Genomic DNA, 26,451 nt, shown 5'->3' with positions numbered 1-26,451 from the left:
AAAGAAGTATTTTATGTTAACCAAGGCTGCATTTATTTGATTAAAAAACTGTATGATTGTGAAACATTATTACAGTTTAAAATATTATTTATTATTTATCTGAATTTTCAGCATGATTACTCAAGTCTTCAGTGTCACATGATCTTTCAGAAATCATTCTAATATGTTGCTCAAAAATAATTTCTTATCAATGTTGAAAACATTTGTGCTGCTTAAAATATATGTGGAAACCTGGATAAAAGAAAAAAAATCAAGTTTCTTAGATAAATGAAAAAGTATACAAAATAACATTATATGACATTATAAATGGCCATTTTGATTAATTAAATACACCCTTGCTAAATAAAAATACTAACTTAAACATTTTACTAACGGGGTAAGACAAATAAACAATTAAAGATATAGTCTCTGAAAACAAGTTGTAATGTCTCAAAACTCACAACAAAACTCAGATGGTGCTCCATCTTAAATTAATTGAGTGCTGCGCTGGTTCTGATTTGGATAAATGCATGTTTTGATCAACTAGTGAAAGGTTGTTTGTTTTTCCATCATCACAAATTGCTGTTGGGAAAATAGTTTGCCATTTCCTTTTAAACTAAACTTGAAACAAACTTGGACATACGATATTTAAGATCTTTTCATTCAAAGCTTGTTTGATCTTCATTCTTTTCAGACTCTCTCTCTCTCTCACACGCATACACACACACAAATCTCAGGGCTTCCAAATGTTTAGATTGTCTTTTTTATCCTCTTCTGTTTGTTGAAACAAACTTCTTTATCTTCTTTTGTTTTTCTTCAACTTCATCTTTTAAGCATTAACACTCGTGTAATATTTGTGTTGCAAGATTTCCCAGACGTCTGTGGTGGATTTCTTCTTTCTTTCTCATCTAAAAATAGTTCAGCTTGGTGAAATAATTTCAGTTACACACACACACAAAAAGGATCATGATCACGATGAACTGTCATATTTACACCCAGTATCGTCAGTCTGACTTTACATGAGGTCAGAATTACCAGTAGTTCCTCCTTGGCCTCTTTTTTCCAAAAAACAGTGTGTAACAGTAATGCTCAGAGTCCGAGAATGAATCTCTCAGCACAACTCAGAATATGTGTAATGGAAACCAAATGACTCAACAGCTTTTAGTGAGTGTCCATATTTCATTTAGCAATGTGAAGAATTGTTATACTCCTGATGTGTGAATTTGGCATTTTTTGTGCAAAAGAGCACAATTTCACCTAAAATGCTTTATGAATAACAAACTATAAAAAGTTAAATGTAATTAAATGTATTCATTTAAATTAAATCAATTTAATGTCTGAAAAACAACTTTTACAACTTCACTGATATATATATATGTATATATATATATATATATATATAAAACAAAAACATTCAAGAGCTTGTGTCACCCACAGCAAATCAATCAAATCTGCTTTGCTCCTGCTTTCCCCCTTGGTGATAAATAAAATATGACTTTTTTTGTCTGGTAACACATTCAAAAAAATACTAGCCCCAGGGTATTTTGAACATTGTGCATCAATGTCACTCCTGTTGAGCAAATCATGACAGGCAACGGCAGTGTCCTGAGAGACTCCCATAATTCCTTGCAAACAGTCAGAAACAAAATAGAGGGGTGCTAAACCCAAGAAAAACTGCAACAGCGCACAACACAACACTGATATACATTGGAGAAAGTGCTGGTCTCAAAGGAATCGATGAAAGCCAGGCCTGAGATAAAAATGAGAATGTCCATCTAGTGGTCAAAAGTCCAACTGAAAATTGCACACATCTTAGACCAATGTTACTACACTAGTTACATCAAAATTTATCTTTTTTAAAATTATAAAATGGATAAAATTTCTCTGTTATCCAGAAAGTTTAAAATAAAATTCAGCTTTGCCACCACAGGTATAAATACAAATTTAAAATAAATTACAGTAGAAAGTGATTTTAAATTGTAATACTAATATTTTACATATAATTTAGCCTATATGTTTTAACTGCATTTTTGATCCAGTAAATGCAGCCTTGGTGAGCAAAATACTTTTCCCACCCAAAAAACAAAATATTTTTGAGCAGTATACATTTCACTAAGCTGTGTCACTCACAACTCATTTAGATTACAGCATTAGTGTTGATTTATAATGAAAACACTCATGTAATATTTGTTGCGAGATTTCCCAGACCTATTGGTGAAACTCCCTATCTATTGGTGAAATCATCTGAGTTGCAAAATAAAAAGGATCATGATCATGACGAAGTCAGTCTGACTTTACATGAGGTCAGAGTCAGTTCCTCCTTGGCCTCGTTTTCCAAAAAAAACAGTGTGTAACAGTCATGCTCGGAGTCCAAGAATGAATCTCTCAGCACAACTCAGAATATGTGTAATGGAAACCAAATGACTCAACAGCTTTTAGTGATTGTCCATATTTCATAACAATGTTAAGAATTAAGTTATACTGCTGCTGATGTGTGAATAATCTTGGTCTAATCTTTTATATCCAAAAGCCACAGAGCACAATTTAGCCTAAAACGCTTTATAAATAATGAAATGTAAAAAGTTAAATGTAAAATTGAATTTGTTAATTTAAATATACAGTATATCAATTTAATGTTTACATTTTAAATTGAGGAAAAACAATTTTACTTCGCTAATATTTGAAAAACATCCAAGAGCATGTGTCTCCAACAGGAGCTCTACACCTGCCTTTTCCCATCATAAAAAAATATGTGCTTGACAGCCCCTGGTCACCCTTCACTTTCATTATAAAGAAATTATTATTGCATTAACACACTATGATCTACAGAAGAAGGAAAAAAAAAAACAGTTTTGGAACAACATGAGGGTCAGGAATGGATGACCTATACCATAATTAAATTAATCCTTTTAGAGTTAAATACACAAAAAGCACTCGCTAATTGCTCATGCTGTCAGACTTAACTTCCGGCCTCACACTTTTGATGACTTTGTAACAGGAATTTTCTCCATGTTTCTCTTAAGCACTTTGTTTATCGTGTTTAAAATGACGTCTTTGTTGTTCAGAATGTTGTAGGTGGAAAGGTTGGCCATCTTCTGGAAATCTTCAGGCTTGTAGGTAAGGTTTTGAGTGGCGAATGGACAGAACGTACTGGTGAAGTCAATATCGAAATCTCCTTCCTTCATCTCCGCCTTACCCTCTCTCTTCACTCCTACAACACAAACATACAGTACACATAATTGCTTTTAGTTTATATCAATACACTTTGAAAAATACTGAGTATCTTCATGCAAAAGGAGAATCTCTATCTAAGATTTTTAACAGAACCATCATTTATGCACTCTTCTGCCGTTCTAAACCTATGACTTTCTTTCTTTTGAGGAACACACTAGATATTTGAAAAAATGTATTCTTAGAATGAAAGTCAATAGGGTCCAAAGTTGTTTTGACTATCATTGCATGGAGAGAAAAAAAAACTTTAAAATAGCTACTTTTGGTGAGTAAAAATGACAGAATTTCCATTTTTGGGGTGAATTATCCCTTTAATAATTCAAACTTGTGTTGATGGTAAAATGATGGTAATAGTAAAGGTTACAAATGGCAGTACTCACCAGGAGCTTTGAACTGTTTGAATGAGAGATTGATCATGGGAAAGTGAATCACTATGGGAACCTCTGGATTCTCTTTATCTTCAAACACATAAACTTCCCTTATCGGCTCAGACTCCAACTTTTTGAAATCGATCTTCGGAAATGGAATCTTCCGATCAGCACAAAACTCCTGAGTTTGCTTAATGGGCTATCGGACACACAACAAACATCAAAATCACAATTTCCTCATAATTCTCCTCCATAATCTATTAAATCTTTAAGGGCTTCTCACCTTGAAGTGGTCCGGGTCCCAAGCGTAGTTCAGGGACAGAATGACGTCCGCATGTCTGTTACACCGTAACACAGGAGGGAATCCTGACTTGAGGACAAAGGCAGAGTCCACCATGCCAAGGGTGGCATCTGCTGGTGTCAGAGAGTTCGGGAAGGCGTCTGGGTGCGTGTCTGCAGAAAGTCTACTTTATAATTAGTCCATTCCCAGTTTGACTGAACTTATCCAAAAGGGTTATGGTACAAGGTAGGCTAAACTTAACAACATATGATGTTCTGACCCTTCCATGCGGTGAAGTCACAGTTGTCACAGTAGTCCCTATGCAGCTGGAAGCCTCTCAGGAAGTTGAACACTTGGCTAATAACAGGGCGGCTGGTCAAAAAGTTGTTCAGCTTTTTTGCCATGTCAGTCATAGGGCTGACCTGAAGCGTGTCCGAAGTTTTTGGGTTGTTGTCTGTATCTACAGATAAGATAGAATGACATTTATTCATGGTTTCCATGCATGTAGATAAAAGAAATGGGGGGGTTCTGATTTAGATTTTTGAAGTTTTTATATATGTTGCATAGTGGTACTGTATGTAGCCTATATTATGTAAAATGTCCAGTTTTAGAACATATTGCCAGGTAGTGCTGTAGTTGTTTTAATGTGCAAAAGTTGTACCTTTAGGGGTTTAACTTGAAGGGATACAATTGTCCGTTCGCAAAGACCCGCCCCCTTTATTTACTGTCGCTATGTCCGACAAGCTACGCCGCTCTCACGCCACACCATGTTCTCACGCAGTGAAAAATACATTGCGGAGCAGAGAGGAGACTGACAACGCGCTGATAGACAGGACAGACCAGGTTACTTTTGGGTTACTTTTGATATTAAACAAAGTCTCACCTTTCAAATTTGGTCATTTTTAAAAAGAAATGTAAACAATAAATACCGTTTTGTGGCTCTTTCGTGTGTCGTGACAGATCGCTTTAGAGTATCAGTTAAAGCTGCTCGTGAACCGATCATCTCTTCCTTCTAGTTAATTTAGCATCAAATAAACATGAATGAACATAAGAAGGAATGTTGTTTTAACCGCGGAAAGGCGTCAGTACACTCCGTTTTTCAAGTTCAAATCCTCCCATGTTGATCTACTAACTCTCCTGACTGCTTTGTCGGACAAAATGGCAGATGGAGAAGTATGATTGGTCAGATCACCTGTCAATCAAGCTCCCTGCAAAGGGTCAATTACATATCAAATACAATTAAGCACACTTTTTCACATGGGTCATTAATAAAGCTAAAAGTCAACCAAACTTTTGAGAAGCTACAAAGGGAACATTTGGTCAGGTATTCATACTCATTGATATTGCATTCCTCTTACCTGTGCAATTCACGTCTTCTCCAATATTGCTGGCCCAGGATGGGGTCACTCCAGTCACAATTTTCCAAAGCTGACTCAGACTCAGAGAGAAAACACTGCTCCATATCCCTGCAAACACAATACAAATAATTTTCAAATAATAAAATTGTTTACCATTCATTAATCTTTGGAGTATTTAACATATATTTACCCAATAGAGAGTATATCCCAGTTTCAGGGAGTTTCTTGACCATGTGGCCAAGGTAATATTCACTCCCAAAGTTTTGTGCAGGAATGAAGGCACCATACTTGGTAAATCCAACCTCATATGGGGTGAACTCACACCATTCTGAGAAGAGCGAAAAGAGAAACATGGACAACATATCTACAGTAAGGACTTCAGTTGTTATCAAAGAATTGATCCGTTTGGAACAAAAATAATTAACTTATTGACAATAAAGGACCGTTATTTTGTAGGACTGAAAGTAGTAGGCAAATAAACCAGCAAAAGTGAATTCAGTACATACCAGTCTCTATGATACCTGCTGTCTTGCCATTCTTCATATTGAGAGCTGTGTAGATGGGTAGGGGGTTCTGGCCCATTGTTAGTGCCATCTGCTGGTCAGATAGCGTACCCATTTTTTTCTGAGGAAGAAAATAATTCATGATGAAGTTTCTGACAGAAAATTATTTGGAATTATTATTTTCAAAATGTAATTTACATCTGTGCAATGAAGAGTTGTACCTTCCCTTGGAGGAGATACTCTATAGACAGACCAAACATGTCGACAATAGATACGTGGCGTCCTTCTTTCGCTCTCTCTTCCATCTTCTCTTTGTAATGACGTAGCTGCTCAATGGAATATACACTGAATAGACCTTTAGAGATCTCCTTCTTTACAGACTCCATAGCCCCATTTAGGTCATTGTTTGACCAGTGAGGGTCATTATAAAGAGAAGCCATAGTCCTATGAGACAACAAGAAAAAGTTTGATGTTTAATGACATTTAATCCAGAGAAAACTCTGGGTTTTGAAACAAACCCTGATGAGAACCAGAACCACTTAGAGTTGAACAAGTCAAACTGGAGCCTGGTGCTCTTTATACACACCAGGTGGAGCCAGAAACCCCTGTGATGTAGCTGACTGCATCAAGAAGTTGGAGTTTTTGCAGGGCTCTTAGGCCTCCGAATGTGCCAATCATTGATCTGCTCCCGCCGCCAGAACACACCACAGCCACCAAAGGAACCTGAGAAGTCACATCAATCTTATAAACATACTAATCAAACAAATATAGGCCTATATATATTTATTTTTTTATTTTAATATATAAATATTTTTTATTTAATTTTAATTGTGTTTCTTAATTCCTATTTAATAATTTAATTAATTGTAATCATACAAATTATTTCATAAATTGAATTTAAAAAATGGGATGGGAACAATATGTCAGGTCACTATGCCAGGAAGTGCGAGTCAGGAATGTGTTTATACTCATGTCTGTTTGTTTTCTTGCCTTGCTGGGCTCAGGTGCAGAGCTGAGATTCAGAGCTTTCTGAAGCGCTTGTGACACGACATTTCTTCTCTTCACCAGAAAATTCTTTTCTTCCATTGGAATATCAAAACCCAGACGCACATCCAGCTTTTCATCAGAGCTTCAGAACACAACACACACACACACACACAAGATTATTCCGATTTGAATTGGAAATGTTGGTGGTATACGGTGTCATTTAACAACGATCAATTTCACACTTAAAATCATTCCGTTTCGGTTGATATATTTATATTACATGCCAAAATGGTTCCTGAACAAGTAATTTAAATTGTTTACCGGCCCTCTGCTGTGCTTAGTTGCAGATCCACTCCACCCTAAAAAGAGTTTATTCCTGCAGTTAGTTACTAGCTTTTGTTTTTATTGCAGGAAAATAAACATTCAAATTTGATTTTACCAGTACTCACCTGTCCGACAGGCATGGAGAGTTGAATCTGCTGTTTTGCTGGAAATGGTTTCATGGAGACCGATGACATAATATCTACAGTCTTTGGATTTACCCCATCCACTTCTGCCACGGCCTGGACAAAAAGCAAACAAACAAACAAGCATCATATACTTTCAGTTGGTCTAGGGATGTGCATGATTTATTGTAAATCTTTTTAGGAAATCTTCTGCTAAGAATATCAGTTTAATCGATGACATACTTTTGGTGGGATGAGACTAAACTCAGTCTCCAGGTCTCGGTTGACGTAGAAGCATAAAGTCTGTGTGCCACTGGGGGTTTCAGAGCCCGAGATCATACAGTCTTCCTTATATGCACCTCGCAGTTTTAACATCATGCTCTTATCCGCTGAGGTAAAAACAGACAAAAATATGAGATAATTCTTTTGCACTGGTCTTATTTCAGCAGTCCTATAATCAAAACATATATATTTTAGAAGACATCCAGCTTTTCATCAGAGCTTCAGAACACACACTAATGATTATTCAGAAAGATGAATGGAATCAGATCAAAACTAATAGGCAATTTTGGTGGTATACAGCATCATTTAACAATGATCAATTTCACAATTAACGAACAAAGTCCTATTTATATAAAATCAAAAACTTTTTTTTAAATTTTCATTTTAAAAGACTTGCTGTTATTTATACGTATACTTCTTTCTCATGCTTTCAATGGTTATTATAAAGCCTAATGTATATTTAAAGTCCCCTTGTAGTCAACAATTGTATCCCCTAAAACTCCAAAAATTACATATTTTTGTTTTCGTTTTTTTTCTCAGGGTGTAGGGTAGTCAAGCTATTTAATTTATACTAATTAGCTCCGCCTCCACTCACTCACGCCAGTTCATAGATCTGCTCTTTACAACATCGGACAGCCACATAACGGTAAATAACAGCTTTTGCTTGACTATGTCATAGTATATCAAACAGCTAATAATGTGATGCTAAAGAAAGGCATACAGTTCATCATAATATACATCATACACCTGCTATAATATTATTGGTTAATCAATGCGTTTTTGAGACTGTCTTTAGATCACTGTTTTAAAGAAAAAATGTACAGTAATGGTGTTGACAAATTAATTTGCACACGGTTTGTCTTAAAGCAATATTAAAAACACCACATAAACAACATTAAAAACATGATTTTCACCAGAGTGAGACTTTAAATATCTGATTGAGTGTCTGATAGCTATAGACTACAGTATATATCCATTTACCATTAGTCTTTAGACGTTTTTGCACCTTCACATCCAATGCACAGAATGGACCTGCCTAAAAATGAAGGAAAAATTGTAAGTGTTTTCAGAGTTGTACTTAGTTCAACTAATATGTCCAATGTACAGTCAGTTTTGTTCTATAGCAACCTGGACTTGTTCCTTATGATCTTGCTAAAGATTTTTACATAATATATGTGTAAAATACAGTTTCTAAAACATCAAAGTCACATGATGTCAGTTTTATCGAATGAAAGTAAAATATGCGTGTTCTACTGAATAAAATATGTACATTTATTTTGCAATATCATGTAAACATTTTATTAAGTGGACGTGGGTTTAGCTGTATTTGAGCTTATACTGAAATAGAATATTAGGTTATATTGATAAATGATCATGATCATTTCTAACCTATTCTTTTTTTATGTATCAAATCTCTTACCATCAGCACTCCATTAGAGAAGTATGGTTCAGGCTTCTCAGAGCTTTAAAAAGAAAAGGATGAGATCATATGACTGATTAATTCAGATTGACGTAATAGTAATTTAAATGTAGCCTATTTTTTTTAAAAGGGGGAAATTGGACAATTACTAACTAGTCTGCATAACCACATACAGTACTTGGTAATGACACCAGCGTTGTTGTTTTTGCAGATTCTTTTCAACAGATTGTTAACATTTTCACTCACCTCTCCGTCATCTCAAACTCTACCCACAGCTCACTCTTTTTCTGGGAGAAAAAGAAATCGGCACAATCATGCATAGGACTCACTCAACATTTGTAATGTTTAAAGTAATGGACACCAAAGGCCACTTCCACTCAGAAGACTTCATAAAATAAAATATATATCTATACCTTATCATCTGAAATGAAGCATTTTGACTGCTTTTGTCCAGGTGTGAGGTTATTGATGTCGAATAGGATGGTGGAGCAGTAGTCATCTTTCGTAAACACGTCAGCATCAAAAATGTGGAATTCCAGAATGTTCTGAGGAGACAAGAACATACAGTAGTGGTGAGGTCATCAAGAGGCCCAAATGTAATGTCACAATTCTGCCTAACCCATTATATCATAGCCTAGCACTTTTACACAAGTTCATATCAAAATATTTTTTTAAAAGCTGTTAGTTTGTTTAATCTTTTTTTCTTCTACTTATTTCCCAGGGCAATGAAACAAATGTAGCGTTAAGAAAAATCAGTTAAGAAAACCCTTAGTAATAAAAGTAAGGGCGTTATTTATAAGAGTTTACCTTGACACCGCTGTGCACTCTGAAACAGAACGTTTCATTCCATTCTGGTGCATTATTATTTTTCACCGTCTTGGTGCGATGGGAGCAGGCACAGGCCGTGGGTAACTTTAAGACGACGTAGCAGTCACATTTAGACACTGGAGAGAGAGCAAAGTTAGTGCACACGCACGCTTTTTAGGTGGAGTATGTATGCAGTCAAACAAAGTGAGCAAAAAGCACACAACACATAATACAACCCCGTTGTAACATCCTACAAGGTAAAAAAATAAAAGGATGACTCAAAAGACTGTTCGAGAAATAATATTCACGTTAATCAGATATTCGTTGTGTCCGAAATCGCCATTATACCCTCCTATCAATATCAAATTTATTTCTAGAACACAGTTCCAGTAGTGGGATTGAATAAGTGCACTCAATAACACCATGGTTTTTGAAACCACAATGTTGTCAAACACCCAAATGGCTGTTCCCTCAAATAGTGCCCTATACTTTAAAGTCTCTTGAAAAGTTTTTTGGCTTTTAGTATGAATGTTAGCCTAACTGTTATCTATAAGCTAGTCTGTCCGACGTTGGATGTTGACATCGGGTTCTGACGTCAACCCGATTTTCATTTCCAACCAAAATGCAACCCCTGCAACCAAAATCATCCCCTGACTGATGTTACTTTCTACTCAAGGACCTTAACCAAAATGTAGTGGAGTATATTATCAAAAATGTTGTTATATCACACTGGAATAATCTATTCATTAACCCATATAATCATTACAATTATTGGTGTATCTGTATATACTATTATATCTATACTGTATATCTATTATAGCTGTTTTTCTCTCTCTTCTTTTTTCTTCTTTCTTTTCTCCCTCATGTGCACTTGTTTGTATATGTCATTGGTCTATTTCTTTGTAAATGAAGCTTTGTCTTGTTAATAAAAATAAAATAAAATAAAATATAAAAAATTGTGGAGTAAAAAGTTTGATATTTGTCCTTCAAATGTAGTGAGGTTAAAATAAAAAGTTTCCAGAAAAAATAATACTCAAGTAAAGTAGATACTCAAAAGTGTACTTAAAGGAGAACTCCGGCGCAAAATGAACCTTTGGTCTAATTACACATTGTTACCTAGTCAACCGTTATCTGAGATTTGTTTTCATGATTATCGAATGTATAAATAGTTTTATCTCTAAAAACAGTTTAGCCTATAACGCTAGTATAACGCTAGTATATGGGGCATAGAGTAATGACAAATAAAAATCGCTTGTTAATATCACTAACAAGGCTCAAAATAGCCCCACACTAACACGGTAGCATAATGAGGGTCCCTACATGCAAACCGAAGCATTGAGAACTTTGACAGTGTCCAGAAAGTTTAATAAGAAGATATTTTATACATACAGTCAACTTCGCGAATACAGGCAGAAGCCATCTTTGAAAAACAGACTCTATCAATCGATCTACGAACCGCCGATCCAAATGCGCTGGACCATATGAGATTCTACACAGTTCAGCGCATTTGGATCGGCGGTTCGTAGATCGATTGATAGAGATGGCTTCTGCCTGTATTCGCGAAGTTGACTGTATGTATAAAATATCTTCTTATTAAACTGTCTGGACACTGTCAAAGTTCTCAATGCTTCGGTTTGCATGTAGGGACCCTCATTATGCTACCGTGTTAGTGTGGGGCTATTTTGAGCCTTGTTAGTGGTATTAACAAGCGATTTTTATTTGTCATTACTCTATGCCCCATATACTAGCGTTATACTAGCGTTAGAGATAAAACTATTTACATTCGATAATCATGAAAACAAATTCTAGGTAATTCTAGGTTGACTAGGTAACAATGTGTAATTAGACCAAAGGTTCATTTTGCGCCGGAGTTCTCCTTTAAGAGTACTCAAGTAAATGTACTTTGTTTGTTACTGTCAACCTCTGTCTACACCCAGATCACCAATTATAATTTTTTTAATTAATATTTCACCACAAGTCACAATGTTTTTGATGGCTGATCTACTCACAAACGTCATATGACTGATTGAATTTTCCCCGCAACACTGTGACACTCAGGTTCCAGTATGGCATTAACTCTTTCTGTGAGACAGAAGCAAAATGAAACACAGACATTTTGATTGGAATTTGTAACAGCAACATATATGTTTCATACAGAAGATGTGAGAAATATGTGATTTAATTTCACTCATTTGAACTGAACTCTTAAGACTAAACTTGATGAAACTGAAAAACTAAAAAAATGAAAATAGAAAAATATAGGATGACATAAATAAAAAGACATGTCAGTTTAGTGTTGCTTTTAGAATGTAAAAAATGTATTCATTGTCATCACAGGTTTGTGTTGTTGTTGTTTTTGTAAATTGTCATATGGACATTTAATGTTGCATATTATTGTTAAAATTATTATATTTACATAAAATTAACATTTAACAATAACCATAGCAAAAAAAAAAGCATTTGCTTGCTTGCAAAAAAATAAAACATAAATTAATCAGTTACTATCGTGAGGCAAAGAGAGCTTTATTCTTTTGCATAAATAAAATTCACAAATTATTGTCCAAATAGTTTTACTATTTGTTAACATACAAATATCTATTTTACAAAAGTGCCCAAATGAATTACCATACCCTCTTTTCTCTTTTCTAAAAAGGAGCTGAATGAGTTCACATTAACTAAAACTCAAAACTTCTTTCCATGAAGCACTCCCAACAACTTGCTTGTTTGGGAATCACGTTCATTATGAATCCTTAATCCAAAAAGTAGGTTAATTTTCCACTGTCAAATATCTGCGAGCTAAAGTAGTAGGCCTACCTTCAGCATTGTCGTCATCTCAGCAAGCCAACAGTGAAGTCTCGAAGGCAGAAGATGAAATGAAGATCCTTGTCAAAGTGAGATACAGTAGGCTATTAACACAGAAAAACCTGAGCAACTTGTTTCCAGCCCTTCGCACCCTGAAAAAATATGCCTGTTAAAGGCCTATTGAGGGTTGGTTACAAAAACTACACCTAAAACTACACTCAAAAAATGCTGAGTTATATCAACCCATGTTTGGGGAAAATATGGACAAACTCATTGGGTTTAAAATGTAATGTCACATTAAATAAAATAAAAAAAATTGGTCACACTATGGTCCAATTCTATACTATTTACTAACTATTACAACTTTTGCCTCAGTAAACTTCAAATTACTGCTTATTAATAGCCAGGTGATTAAGTTATTAACCTTTTTACTCTTCAAAGTGTACACTTAAGTTGCATGTGTTGATTATAATTAGGCTAATTTGATAGGCCCATTAAATAGCTAATAAGGATAAACAATATTTAAAAAGTAGGCTAGCCTAATTATCTAACTTCTGACTAATTAAAAAATTACCTCAAAACATAACATGCTATATGGGGATATCTATAGGCCTATCAAGCATAAAACTAAATTAATTGTCAGGACGTCGTCTCGCAGTTGCTGAATGTCGCGCAACAACGTTGCTACAGCCTTGTCGCGTCTAGGCCGTGTGTCCAGTCCACCCCGTTTATATACTGTCTATGAGTCCACCAAAGCGTTTTTTCAATTGTTTTCAATGGGAGCATGTTTTTACAATGTTGGGAGCAAGTTGAGAGCGACGACGTTGCCATGGTAGAAATGCAACGAGCCACAGACATTGCGTCCACGTAAATATGTTTGCTGGGTTAATAGTGAAAACTTTTACACGGACCGGTTTGTCCATATTTGGCCCAAACGTGTTTTGAAACAATAGCATTTTAGAACTGGGAAAAAAACAGCTTACTGAAAACATATTTGGAAAAAAAAATTTGTCAGAGGCTGCATGCCAACTGTAGGCTACACACCTTATTTGAAATGGACTGTCTTTTATTATGCCAATTAAAATGAAGGTGATTCATCGTGATGGAGAGCTAATTTCGGTTATAAAGACGTTACGTTTGGAAGAACGCTCCCATTCCCATGAATGCCAGCCTAGCCCTCTTTCATTCCAATGCACTGAGATCATCACACTCCTTCTGATTATAATTTATAATCTCAGAAAATTGAGCCATTATAAACCATTAACGCTGCATTGTTTCCCTGTAAAGCTAATGCAGTAGGCCTACGTTTTTGTTTATCATAAGATTATGCAATGCAGAAAAAAATATATAACATTGATTGTGTTAGAATGATTATCCAATAATATGTTTATATTGGCTACTTTAATCATACATGACTCAGCATGTCTATATTCACATCAGAACCAGAGCACACATTTGTTTAGTTTTGTATTGTAAATCTAACAATTTAATTTATTGCTCTCCAATGTTATCTGCAACAGAGTAAAGGCTCAGGGAAGAAGGATGCAGGAACCGGCGAACATTCAACGTAAAATTTGATTTAACATTTATTTATTGAATTTTTCTGCATGGAACATCAAATGAACAGATAACAAAACTGATTTTATGAAAATATCATTCCACACTGTTAATACCCCAGTATAAGAACCTCACTCAATTCAGCAACCTACAACTTCTAAGGAAAAGAAAAGAAAAACAACAACACATTATTGATATCTAACAAATGTTTGTAGTTTCCACTTCCAAAGGATGAGACGTCTCACTAGTAAAGTAGTAAAGGCTAGAGCGTTTTGAACCGGTACTGAAAGGTTAACATCAATGGTCATCCCCAAAATGGCTAGAAGTGGGCTTGTATCAAGATCTATGGCAAAGGCCTCCCTCCCTCCCTTTTGAATATTTTAGTCCAGTAATCATATAATTTAGGGCATCCCCACAACGTACTATATGAATGAAATCTGCAGGTGATTGCTTGCACCTATTACATGCATCGCTGACAGAGGGGTACATTTGAGCAAGTTTAGCATTAGTATAGTAAACCCTATGTAGAATCTTACACTGTAACAGGCTATGTCTTGCGCATGTAGATGATGTGTGAGTGAGATCAACAATACAGTTCATCAGAGAACTCAAATCCCAAGTCCCCCTACCACGCACCCCTGGCCCTACTTGCAGACCCTGGAGGAATATTTTAAATCAGATTATAAAGGACAGAAATACAATGCTTTTAATGTGGTTCTAGCTTTAAGAAGTCATCCAATGGAGATTCAGGGGGACAATTCAGAAAGTGAGGGAATAGTTTTTTAACAAAGTGCCTGACTTGAAAGAAACACAATAAGTGGGAATTAGGTAGGTCAAATCTCATGGAAATTTTAAAGGATGAGAAAACATTGAGAGATCATCAATGGTCTTTATGACTTTATCAAACCATATTTCAATGTACAATTTTAATCATAAAATAAACAAAACGAAAGTAAAGCGGCAGCCCCTGACAGACGACTGCCGCATATCATCATCATCATCATCATCATCATCATCATTCGCCTCTAGTCCCATAATTTGGGACAGGCCGTCAACAAGAGCTCTCCAACAGTTCCGGGCCTAGGCCAGTTTCTCCAGTTGTCCCCATGACTCCCGCATATAAACATAATAAAAGACAACATAAATCGCCCAGGCCTGGTCCTATCTCGTCATGCACTGTCGCTACTCCTCCTTTTGTCCTTCCAGAGCTCCTCTGTGAGACTTGAGACGGTGTGGCACGCAGGTGACGCTCGTGCCACCGGCCTCGCTTCCTTCCCACAGCTCTCTGCCCAGCCCTGCTTGCAACATTGTCATCATTACTGTGTTTTGTTTGTACAGTTGACATTCGTTCATGCCCCTGCCAATTCTAATCCAGGAAAGACTAGGATGTTGTTTATCCTACAGTGTTGTACTGAAACTCTTTAGTGATGTCATAGACATGCAGTGTATAGTTATGGCACACCCCAACGACACACTCTAGTGAAACAATAGGGAATCACAGCAAAAAAAAAGGGCATAAACTTCAGTCTATCCAGTAAATGAGTCATATTGGCCAAAATAATTTGCCACATATTTTGTGTGTGGAACACCTTAATTTGTCTTCACTACCTAGTTTTGTTAAAATCCTGAGTGTTCTGTCAGTTCTGTGATTAGCCAATCAGAAATTAATAGCGTAATTTTGTATATTACAGATTGCTGGGTTGGCTGGCATGTGTTGGGACAGAGGGATGCACATACAGTAATATGTAAGTATATCATCGATTTTGTAAGTATATAATTTCAAACTATTTTTCATTTAATAATATGATTGACAATAGATAAGATAAAGGCTTTAATTAGGGATGCAGAAGAGAGACTTGTACTGTACAGTAACACTGTTGCAGATCACCGTGCCTTATTCTTTCTTCCTTTATGTGATCTTGGTTTCGGTATAGACGCTGAATTGGTCTTTCCTACTGGCGCCTCCTTCACCTGTTTTTCTCTGTTTCGGTTTAGTGCTTTGTTTAGCGCATTCAAAATGACGTCTTTGTTGTTTTGGATGTTGTAGGAAGTGAGGTTGATAAGCTTCTGGAAGTCCTCCGGTGTGTAAGTCAGGTTTTTAGTGAGATATGGAGAGGAGGTACTGTTCATCTCAACATCAACGGCTCCCTCCTTCCGCTCCTTCTCGCCTTCTCTCTTCACTCCTACACCACACATATACAGATCATTTTACATTATCATTGATTATTTGAGCATTTGAGCTGTACAGTAGGCTACTGAAAGATGGCAATGTTTAATCACAATTAACTACAATCCAACCAGTAATACATAGAATATCAAATAAAACCTAGATTTGCATTTCCTGAAGAAAATACGAGATAGCAAAAGAATATTGTTAAAATTTTAGCTACATTGTAAAAGTATAAATGGCTTAATAAATGCAAAGTAAACAAGACCAATCACAGCTCAGTATGCAAATAGTGTAAGAAAGAACAATTAGGATGCAATATTGCAATACAATACAATATTATTGTGTTGTCACCATGTTACAAATTGAATGCATTCTAGCAATATAAGTAAATTGAAGATTTTTAAACTTGAAGCTTTAATTTCTCTTAAATTTCACTGCAATTCAGTGAGTCTGTTATATTGTTTAAAAAAATAATAATTTAAACTTTGTATTCATTAAATTATCCTAGGAAAAAATGTATTACGGTTTTCATAAAACTGTTTTCAACATTTGATAATAAGAAGAAATGTTTCTTAAGCAACAAATCAGATTATTAGAATGATTTCTCAAGGATCATGTGACTGAAGACTGGAGTAATGATCCTGAAAATTCAGCTTTGCATCACAGGAATAAATTACATTTTAAAAATCTTACCGACTCCATGCTTTTGAAGTGTATTGATTATATGTTTGGTTTTTTAAAAAAGTATACAATGTATAACCAGAATATCTAACCAGAATATTTGAGGAACATAAATACAGTTCTGCCTTACATGCACTGTAATTTCTATTAAGAATATGGCATTAGGGTTGGCCTATTAGTTGGTAGTGCTTACCAGGAGCTTTGAACTCTTTGAATGAGACGTTGACCATGGGAAAGTGAAGCACTATGGGAGCTTCTGGATTCTCTTTATCCTCAAACACATAGACTTCCTTCAGAGGCTCTGACTCCACTTTCTTGAAATCGATCTTCGGAAATGGAATCTTGCGATCAGTGCAGTACTCCTGAGTTTGCTTTATGACCTACTGGACACAAACAATGCATAAATATTTTTTTTTCATTTTTCAAAGTTTTTTAAGTTCCTGACGCATTTCAACCAAATCTTACATAACCTTCCTGGTCTCCCTCACCTTAAACTGATCCAGTTCCCAGGAGTAGTTTACAGACAGAATAACGTCCGCATGTCTCTGAGAACGAACCACAGGAGGGAATCCTGAATTTAAGGCTATTCCAGCATCTACTAAACTCAGCACAGGATCAGTTGGTGTCAGAGTGTTGGGAAAGGCATCTGGGTGTGTGTCTGTAGACAGTAAGAATATTATGGAAGACTGCAAACACTATCAGCTGTTCATAAGTAAAAGGCCCTGATTACATTTCATGCAATAACAGACATCAATTACCGGTACATAAACATGAAATAAGATAAGATATAGTAGAATAAAAGTAATAAAAAAAACAATTGAAATACCATCAAAACTGATTAACTGCAAAAGGGGGGTGAAAAACACACTTGAAGTGGTCAATGGAATAAGTAGAGCTCTAGACCTTTCCATGAGATGAAGCCAGTGTTCTCACTGTAGTTCCTGTGCAGGTTGAAGCCTCTCAGGAAGTTGAACATCTGGCTGACAATGGGGCGGCCGGTCATAAAGCCACACAGGATTTTAGCAAAGTCAGTCACGGGACTGATCAGGTATGTGCCAAGTGCTGTTGGTTTACTATCCGTCTCTTTACAGAAGAGGACAAGAAGACAATTATATCATGTCAATGTATAATCATAAAATACTTTTTTACTACCACAAATGTTAAAAAATGTTGGGGTCTATAAGATTTTTTATTTGATCAAAAATACAGTAAAAAACAATAAAATTGTGAAATATTGTTACAATATCCAACATTGTATTTTAAATAATAATATATTTTAAAATGTAAAATATTCCTGAGAATTTATTCATGAATTTTCAGCATCATTACTCTTCAGTCTTCAGTGTCACATGATCCTTCAGGAATCCTTCTAATATGCTGATTTGGTGCTCAAGAAAAAAAATCGTATATTAATCATTAATCAATGTTGAAAACAGTTCCTTTGCCCATATAATCTTTAAGCTAATAAGGTTAAGCGTATTTGGCTTGCTGTCCACAGCAAGTGGGACTACTAATGCTTTGATGATGAGTATGGTAGCAAGATGCCTAAATTATGTTGGAGTTGGGGAGGTGGAGGGATGCCAAAACAGCTGATGCCAGAGCAAGGTGAGCGGCTGCTTATATGCTCCGGCAGTTAATTGAAAGATTAGATGGATTCACTCCTCCCAAACGTTGTGAACTTCACTTAAAAAAACTGTTATTATTTTAGTGGATTTTTAGGATTCGTTGATGGACAAAAAAGAGGAATCGATAAAAAAGGAATCAATTATAAATGTATTTACTGTCACTTTTGATCACTTTAATGCATCCTTGCAGAAAACAATTAGTAAAAATATCCTAATGACCCCAAACCTTTGGAAGCTAGTCTAATTTGCATATGTACAGTACATTGGGTTTAAATGCATCACAAACTCTCACCTGTCTTACTCACTCCTACTCCAAACCAAGGGGTCCAGGAGGGGGCGACTCCTGTGGCAAGACGCCAGATATCAGTCAGATTTATAGAGAAAATGCTGCTCCACATTCCTTCATAAACACACACAGAGTTTGGAATTAATAATGGTGACTGGATCCAGTTTACATTGTTTGCTTACAGCACAGGATCAGTGCCAATCTCCCCCTAGTGTCCATAACACGTGCCACTTTCTCTTCCTTATGGCATTCAGTTCTATTTCATGTCTTCAGTATGTGCAAAAACACACATGCACTCACCCACAAGAAAGGACAACCTAGTTTCAGGGAGTTTCTTGACCATGTGACCAAGATAATATTCACTCCCGAAGTTCTGTGCAGGTATAAAGGCACCATATTTGGGAATCCCAACCTCATATGGGGTGAACTCACACCATTCTAAATAGAGACCAGAAATAAACATGGGATTATTAATCTGCTATAAGCGCTTTAGTCGCAACACTATTAAGCCACAAGCTAGTTGTTTATTATCTCCTTTCTTAACCAAACAGTGAACCTACAGTATTATAAAAAAAAAGTTCTGTAAGTCTTTGGATAAGAAAATCATTTGCATGCTTTTATATTTTTTCGAAGCTGTTGCTGAATAGGCTTCTATAGCCATCGATAGATCACTTCACAGGAAGCTGAGAGGGAAATTTACCCAACAGTCATTGCGGATCATCACTCCAGCACATAAAGAAGTTTGAATAAAATAAAGGTGGTGAAAAGCAGGTGTGGATTGTACTCGACTGTTCAAGGGTATAAAGTGTGTGAGATGCAACAGTTACAATGCTCCTCTCACCATTACAATTATATAGTATAAACGACACATATAATATAACCAAATTACGTTTATTTTAATATTAAACATTGCAACAGCCAATTATCAATCAATTTAAACTTTTTAAATATGACAATTAACATTATTTACATTTAAAATAACATTATATAAATACACATGGATGTATTGTATTATACTGTATACATAAGTATATTACACGAACATATATTATATAATATGCGCAACTCGAGTGTTATTTGACAACATTGAAGGCTGTTCCGAATGAATGCGTTTTATTAAGTGAAGGGAACTTCAACACCAGACTTTTGACTATCAGAATCAGATACAAAGTCACAGTTGACGGTAGCAACTGACTTTCATAGTTTTGTTTTTCTAATATGGAAGTTAATGGGTGCTATCACCTGTCTGGTAACCAACACTCTTCAAAATATCTTCTTTCTAGTTCAACAGAAGATAGAAACTCATACAGGTTTGAAATGTCATGAGAGTGAGTAAATGATGACAGAATTTTCATTTTTGGGGGAACTACACCTGTGAGTACTGACCCCTGAAATGTGTATGAAACTACAATGTATAGCTTCCTTAGTTGGACTTTTATGACTGCAGAGCCACACAGCACATTTGCATTAAAGATTTCTACTGAAGATACACCAGTCTACAAGTTTTCGCTTCTGCGTTTCCTACACATGTAAACTTGGTACACGACTAACTAGTGTAGCCAGTATAGCAGGCAGGATGTTCCGAAAAGAGATTGGTTTTACACAATTAACACAGATGTATTACAAAATTGTTGCCTGTGGGGTGCTTATTTCCTTATGTCTTAATCTGAGAATATTATCTGAATGGCCATTATCTTTTACATACCTGCATCTACTATACTTTCTGTCTTGCCATTCTTCAGGTTGACAGCTGTGAAGATAGGTAGAGGATTCTGGCCGTCAGACACTGTCCTCTGCATTTCAGATAGTGTACCCATGCATTTCTATAAAAGGAAAGTATATTATATATAGTGTACCAAATGTTAATACTGAGCCAAAACTAACAGCAAACACCTGCTTCTTTTTACCTTTCCTTGGAAAAGGTACTCTAAAGCCAGACCCCACATATCGATGAGAGACACGAGGTGTCCTTCTTTCACTCGCTCTTCCACCTTCTTCTTGTATTCCCGTAGCTGCTCCAGGGAAAACATACTGAGCACCTTTTTAGAGATTTCCTTCTTTACAAACTCCATAGACTTATCAAGGCCCCCCTTTGACCAGTTAGGGTCTTCATAAAGAGAGGTTAAAGCCCTGAAATACAGAGATTACACAAACGATTTTTAGCCATATGACACTTGGCAGTGTTATACAGTACAGACATTCAGATCACGGAAATGACCCATCAACTCATTTTGTTCTGAAATTAGGGTAATTTTGTAACTTAAAACTATGTTTCCAGTCTGTCTGATGCATCCTACACACAAAACTGGTACTGACTTCCAGGAAAAATGGCTTGCAGTGTTTTTATCAGTCTAGATACTGTCCAAAGTCATGTTTAAAAGTACATTGAGGCTCCTCGATCTCACCAAGTGGAACCTGAAACCCCTGTGATGTAGCTGACTGCATCAAGAAGTTGGATCTTCTGGAGACCTTGAAGACTACCGTACGTGCATGTTAATGCTCTGCTCCCGCCCCCAGAACACACCACAGCCATCAAAGGGACCTGAGGAGTTACATCAAATACAGATCTGAAATCAAAATTCTATTTTTGTGTATATACTGTAGTAAAACATCCCAATCTCTTCAGTTCCAGAGTGTCTGGATTTTTTGTGCTTGCATCTATAGTACCTTGCTGGGTTCAGGTGCAGAGCTGAGATTCAGAGCTTTCTGTAAAGCTTGTGAGACGACTTTTCTTCTCTTCACCAGAAAGTTCTTTTCCTCCTCTGGGATATCAAAATCCAGACGCACATCCAGATCTTCATCAGATCTTCAGAACAAAACACAAAAATATCCTTACTCTAAGATTAGGATGGATTTGAAATGAAAGCTGATAAATAGTATTGAAGCTTACAATGTTTTGTTTTATACTTCCAAATAACAATTTACTATTAATATTACTGAGGATACAGGTAGGTGTGAATTAATTCACGGTTACCGATCATCTGTTTTCAGCTGCAGATCAACTTTATTCTTTGGAAAAGAAAGAAAGAAAGGTCCACTTAGATAAGTGGACAGAATATGAATACAAATACAGTATTGTTTAATTATATAATATTATATAATATTATATAATATAATATTATATTATATTATATTTTATTATATTATGAGAAAAGATGGAAAGCAATTCATAATACGGTACTCATTTAAGTTACTATGTTATCAATAAACCATTTTTGGAAAGCCACATTCAGATATAATTAATTAACCAATAATCTATCACCAATAATCAACAAACTTTATTTTTTACAGTACTCACCTCTCCTAGAGGCATAGAGATGGTAAGCTGGTATTTGGCTGGTAGTGGTTTTAAAGGGACAGAAGTCAATTCAGTGTCTACATGGTTTGGAACAGCAGCATCAACTACAACTGTCCCAGCCTGGAGAAAAGTATGTTTAAACAAACATTTAAAACCATTTTGATACACACTTTCTGTTTTAGGTGCTTTACAAATCTACAACCTAACATGTGAGGCATGCATATACATACTGTTTCTTATGGCACCAAATATCGAGAATGAATGTTTAGCTTTTTCAGTAATTTTTAATAAACAATGTGAGTCAGGAATGCCTCTTGCACATCAATGACCTACATTTCCTGGGATGACAACAGTCTCAGAGGTCAGATTAAGTTCAGTTTCCAGGTCTCGGTTGATGTAGTAACGTAATGTGTTCAGGAAGCCGGAGCTTTCCACAGAATTAGAGATCGCAAAATCCTCTTTGTAGGCTCCTTTAAGTTTTAACACCATGTTCTGCGTTGCTAGAAAACAAAAATCACCTAAATCTGTGATTACAGTATATCACACTTTCTTGTGTTTATTTTTACACTGCTTATTTTTTCAAAAAATGTATTTAACACTTTATTTTCTATTACATCTATTTCTGAATATCGAATTCCAGTGTGTTTTCAGTAACCATCTGTTATCTATGCAAATTTTGGATGAAAATGTCTATATTTACCTTCAGAATTATCGAGAAGCTTGTCTATCTCCACATTCAGCTCACAAAAAGGACCTGTCTGATTTCATGAGAAAGCATAAAGCTCATCTGATTAATTTGATCTAGTATTTGATTAGATTTTTTTTTAAATGTAGTGGTAAGAGTAAACATAGCCTTTAGCCCCTCTTATAGTTCAGAACTCATATAAGTAATTCTTGTACACTTTGCAAAACAAAAATCCTCCATTCCCTTTCAGATTTCACAGAATAGTGTCTACTTTTTAATAATCTGACTGTAACCCATGATACAGATAAGAAAGCTGTAGTAAAGGTTCGTACCACCAATACTCCATTAGATACACATGGCCTTGGAGTCTCAGAGCTGCAATACATATACACAAAAACAGACAGTACATATGTGTATGGACATGCACATGCATCTATAAAACAGGTTCTCACTAGTTTTGCAAATGTTAATGAGAAAGGCAATCCCCCTCACCTCTCAGTGACCTCAAACTCTACCCACAGTTCATCCTTGGTCTGAGAAAGAAAAGTATAATAGTCACAAATTCTCAATCAAATAGCAAGTGCTCTGTCAAGTGTCCGTTTTATTATGCTGTAATGTCAGTTTAGATTGAAGATCTCAAAATAGCACTGACCGTATCATTTACAATAAAGCATTTGGCCTCCTTTTTCCCAGGTGTAAGGTTATTGATGTCAAAAAAGATAGTGGCACACTGGTCATCTCTCATAATTAGGTCTTCATCATAGATCAAGATCTCCAGAATGTTCTGTGTGGGAGAACAGAAGAAAGAACTGAAAGTACACGGTACCATTTTTGGTTCATATACGACACATCCTACTGGAGAGATAAAAAGTGAAAGCTAGAAATAGGAGACAGTATAAGAAAACAATCTTAGATCAGACAAATATTTAAGTGGTTTACCTTGACGTTGCTGTGGACCCTGAAGTTAAACGTTTCGTTCCATACAGGATTTTCACTATTTGGGATAGTCTTGGTGCGATTTGTACGGACCGATGCTGTGGGTAAGTTCAGGATGACATAGCAGTCAGACGCAGACACTAAAGAAAAATGTAGGTGGGGTTGGAAAAGTCGGCAATGAGAAATAAACCTTGATCCGTTTATACAGTACACAGCCCTTAATAATAATGAAGAGAGATTTTTGTGTTAGTTGTCAGATTGTAGGGCTAAAGTCCTTGTCTGAAATGCCTTTAAGAATCTGTTAGGTGGGCAAACGATTATACTGTATACTGACATAGAATTTGAGATTGGAAAAATGATTGTACCCTATATATTACATTAAAAGAGAATGCTCTATAATAAACAGGCACATGTAACCAGCAGAGCAAGTCCACACGAAAACATTTGTTTTTTTTTTCATCAAAACTGCAAACAGGTTAAGAGCTGTTCGCTGTAAGCTTTACACTTCTGTTATATGTGTAATTAATACATGTATATTTGGCCAGTGCTAATAAGATGGATTGTCTCACAGTAGTCATAGGACCGATGGATCTTCGCATGTAAAACTTTGACAGACAGATTCCAGTATGGCTTGACTTCTCTCTGTTGAAAGAAACAGAAACAATTTTAAGTAGTTGATAAATAATGCCATTTGATTACAAAAGTGTTTGAATAACACAATCTATGATCCCAAGATCTACACTGTTGACTCACATAGACGGTTAAAATTAAGTCAAGCATTACAACTCCCTCAATTCATTTAAGAAAAGTCAACACTACTGTTTGTTGCCAACAGTATCTCATCACATAAATCTCAATTACAAGTCAAGTATTTGAAAGAAATTCAGAGAGGAAAGACTAGCTAACCTTAAGCATTGTTGAGGGTTAGGCTAGTGCGGAGATCTGGATCCAGCTGCTTTGCAAACACAAATGAGAGTACATGTAAGAGCCAAATGAACAGTACAGCACAGCTTGAAAAGCTAGTTTTTCTGCTTATCTATCCATCGGACTTTATTCCAAGAACTAGGCCTACCTCAAACCAACAAAACATTTTCGACTGCAAACCAAAGACAGGTTTTCATTTAATAAATATTGATATGACATGTCATGACAATGTGAACTGATAAAAATATATGAAGTAACAGAAGAGCATATATTCACCTCAATGGGAATTCAATGTCAAACAAATTCCTCTACACTGTATGGCCGTCATCTCTTTGTCGATGTTTCTTTTAAACTTATGTAAGTGTTCATATTGGAATGTTTTGTCCCCGCCTCTTCTATATTTCTAAAATGATTTTGCTTTGGCCTATACGTTTTTTTTATAAGCATTATTTCAGTCTTCAGTATCTAGATTGGTATATTCACTAGCTGACTTATTTTTCTATGGATTTTAAGTGGATACTAACCCAGATAAATAGATGCAAGGTTACTTTAGAAGAATATCGTCAGCGAGTCTGCATAAATCGTGAAGTAGCCTAGCTTCAGTGCTTTTCCTCTTTCAAGCATGTATCACAGGGTAAGAGGTCATGGCTGTCAACCTATTCAGCAAAATATTTTTCTAAATCATTAAAATGCACATCCCACTTCCCTGAAAGAGTTTATTTAGCATTAATAGATTTAAATGAAAAGAGGACATGAGAATGAAGTTATTTATACCTATTATATTTGTTCATTCAGCATTTTATAGTAATTGAACAAATACAAAAACTTAGTAATGCCTAATTAACTTTGACTAGGCCTTCCTTATCCCATAAACGGCTTTTATATAAAGTACATACTGTAACAGAGTCAACATGTTATCATTGCTATTAATATTGCCAGCATTGTCATTGTTGTCTGCACGTGCCAAATCTGCCCAAGGGGTCCAAGTCAGAGGGTGTGGTGAGCTCTCCTGAATATGTTTCATATTTAGTCATGTAGTGCTACAAAAGGAGTGCTGTCTCGGTCAACTGACTCCACCAGTTGACCAACGTCTAGGCTAATTATTGTCTTTCTTTAGGACAAAAGAACAGTAGTAGGCTATATATCTACTCCACCTAAATTTATTCCACTCACTCTTCTCAAATACATAATATCAACATCAAAATATCTGACATAAAAAGACGACAATAAGCATATTCAAATCAGATAATCAAATAGGCCCAGTAAAGTCTCTTCTCACACTGTGGAATGTCTGTTTTTGAGCAGTTGACATGAAATGTCATTGTCAAGCTAGTCATGTGGTGTGACACCACTGTCCTTCATATAAAACTATTGTCTATTAATCTTTTTGTCTGGTTCTTTTATAATTATTCTAAATTTCAGGAACGTCTTCAGAGACTAACTGTTACATGGAATATCAGTGCGTCTAAAATTACAAAACAATTATTTGTCAACTACACACATAATAGCCTAACGTACATGTTTTCTACTACAATGTCAGATTAGATATATAGATCCTGTTATTTCAAGATTTTTTTTATTTTAGTGATAATAAAAGAAAAATACCGCCCGGTACTTACACTAAGAAATAGTCACCACCCGTGGAAAAAGTGTCAACTAGCCTCGTCAGTCGTCGTCACTAGCATGTGATGTCGTTAAACCACCACAAGATGGCGTCAGTCGCTAAACCATAGGAGACCGAGAGGAATCGTCGCTTGCCCCAAACACTTTGGAAACACAGTAGGCCTAGCTAATGTGATGATGGTGGTCTGTTTCTAGTTTACACC

The 26,451-nt window shown here is 35.8% G+C and overlaps 1 protein-coding gene across 1 annotated transcript; it reads right to left on the bottom strand.

Moving 5' to 3' along the window:
- Positions 1-1,445: 1,445 nt before the first annotated feature.
- On the bottom strand, positions 1,446-26,419 carry LOC307008884 (uncharacterized protein). The gene is made up of 41 exons (XM_079632159.1): positions 26,245-26,419; positions 24,608-24,653; positions 24,271-24,343; positions 23,705-23,841; positions 23,418-23,549; positions 23,258-23,298; positions 23,098-23,140; positions 22,781-22,838; positions 22,414-22,580; positions 22,081-22,200; positions 21,757-21,791; positions 21,450-21,588; positions 21,188-21,324; positions 20,690-20,912; positions 20,488-20,605; positions 19,083-19,220; positions 18,789-18,896; positions 17,775-17,954; positions 17,360-17,529; positions 17,065-17,251; positions 15,909-16,203; positions 12,476-12,515; positions 11,671-11,743; positions 9,662-9,798; positions 9,268-9,399; positions 9,101-9,141; positions 8,855-8,897; positions 8,416-8,470; positions 7,396-7,541; positions 7,156-7,269; positions 7,028-7,065; positions 6,710-6,848; positions 6,306-6,442; positions 5,941-6,163; positions 5,723-5,840; positions 5,407-5,544; positions 5,217-5,324; positions 4,139-4,318; positions 3,862-4,031; positions 3,591-3,777; positions 1,446-3,190 (listed from the first exon to the last, which is right to left on the bottom strand). The coding sequence occupies exons 2-41, from the start codon at positions 24,614-24,616 to the stop codon at positions 2,952-2,954; spliced, it is 4,968 nt and encodes a 1,655-aa protein (XP_079488285.1). The 5' UTR covers positions 24,617-24,653; positions 26,245-26,419; the 3' UTR covers positions 1,446-2,951.
- Between the last annotated feature and the right edge of the window lie 32 nt (positions 26,420-26,451).

The sequence above is a fragment of the Phoxinus phoxinus genome (assembly GCF_949152265.1).
Source record: "Phoxinus phoxinus genome assembly, chromosome: 13".
In the NCBI taxonomy this organism is placed as follows: Eukaryota; Metazoa; Chordata; class Actinopteri; order Cypriniformes; family Leuciscidae; genus Phoxinus; species Phoxinus phoxinus.
Note: the sequence above shows the minus strand (reverse complement) of the source record. Positions and strands in the feature narration are given on the sequence as shown.

Bases quoted from the DNA above. Each gene is read 5' to 3' on its own strand.
- LOC307008884 (XM_079632159.1), bottom strand. The intron at 19,221-20,487 runs GTATGTAAAAGA...GTCTCTATTTAG, and splicing joins AGAAAGTATAGTAGATGCAG to AATGGTGTGAGTTCACCCCA. The intron at 9,400-9,661 runs GTAAACTCTTAT...TTGTCTCCTCAG, and splicing joins GAGTGCACAGCGGTGTCAAG to AACATTCTGGAATTCCACAT.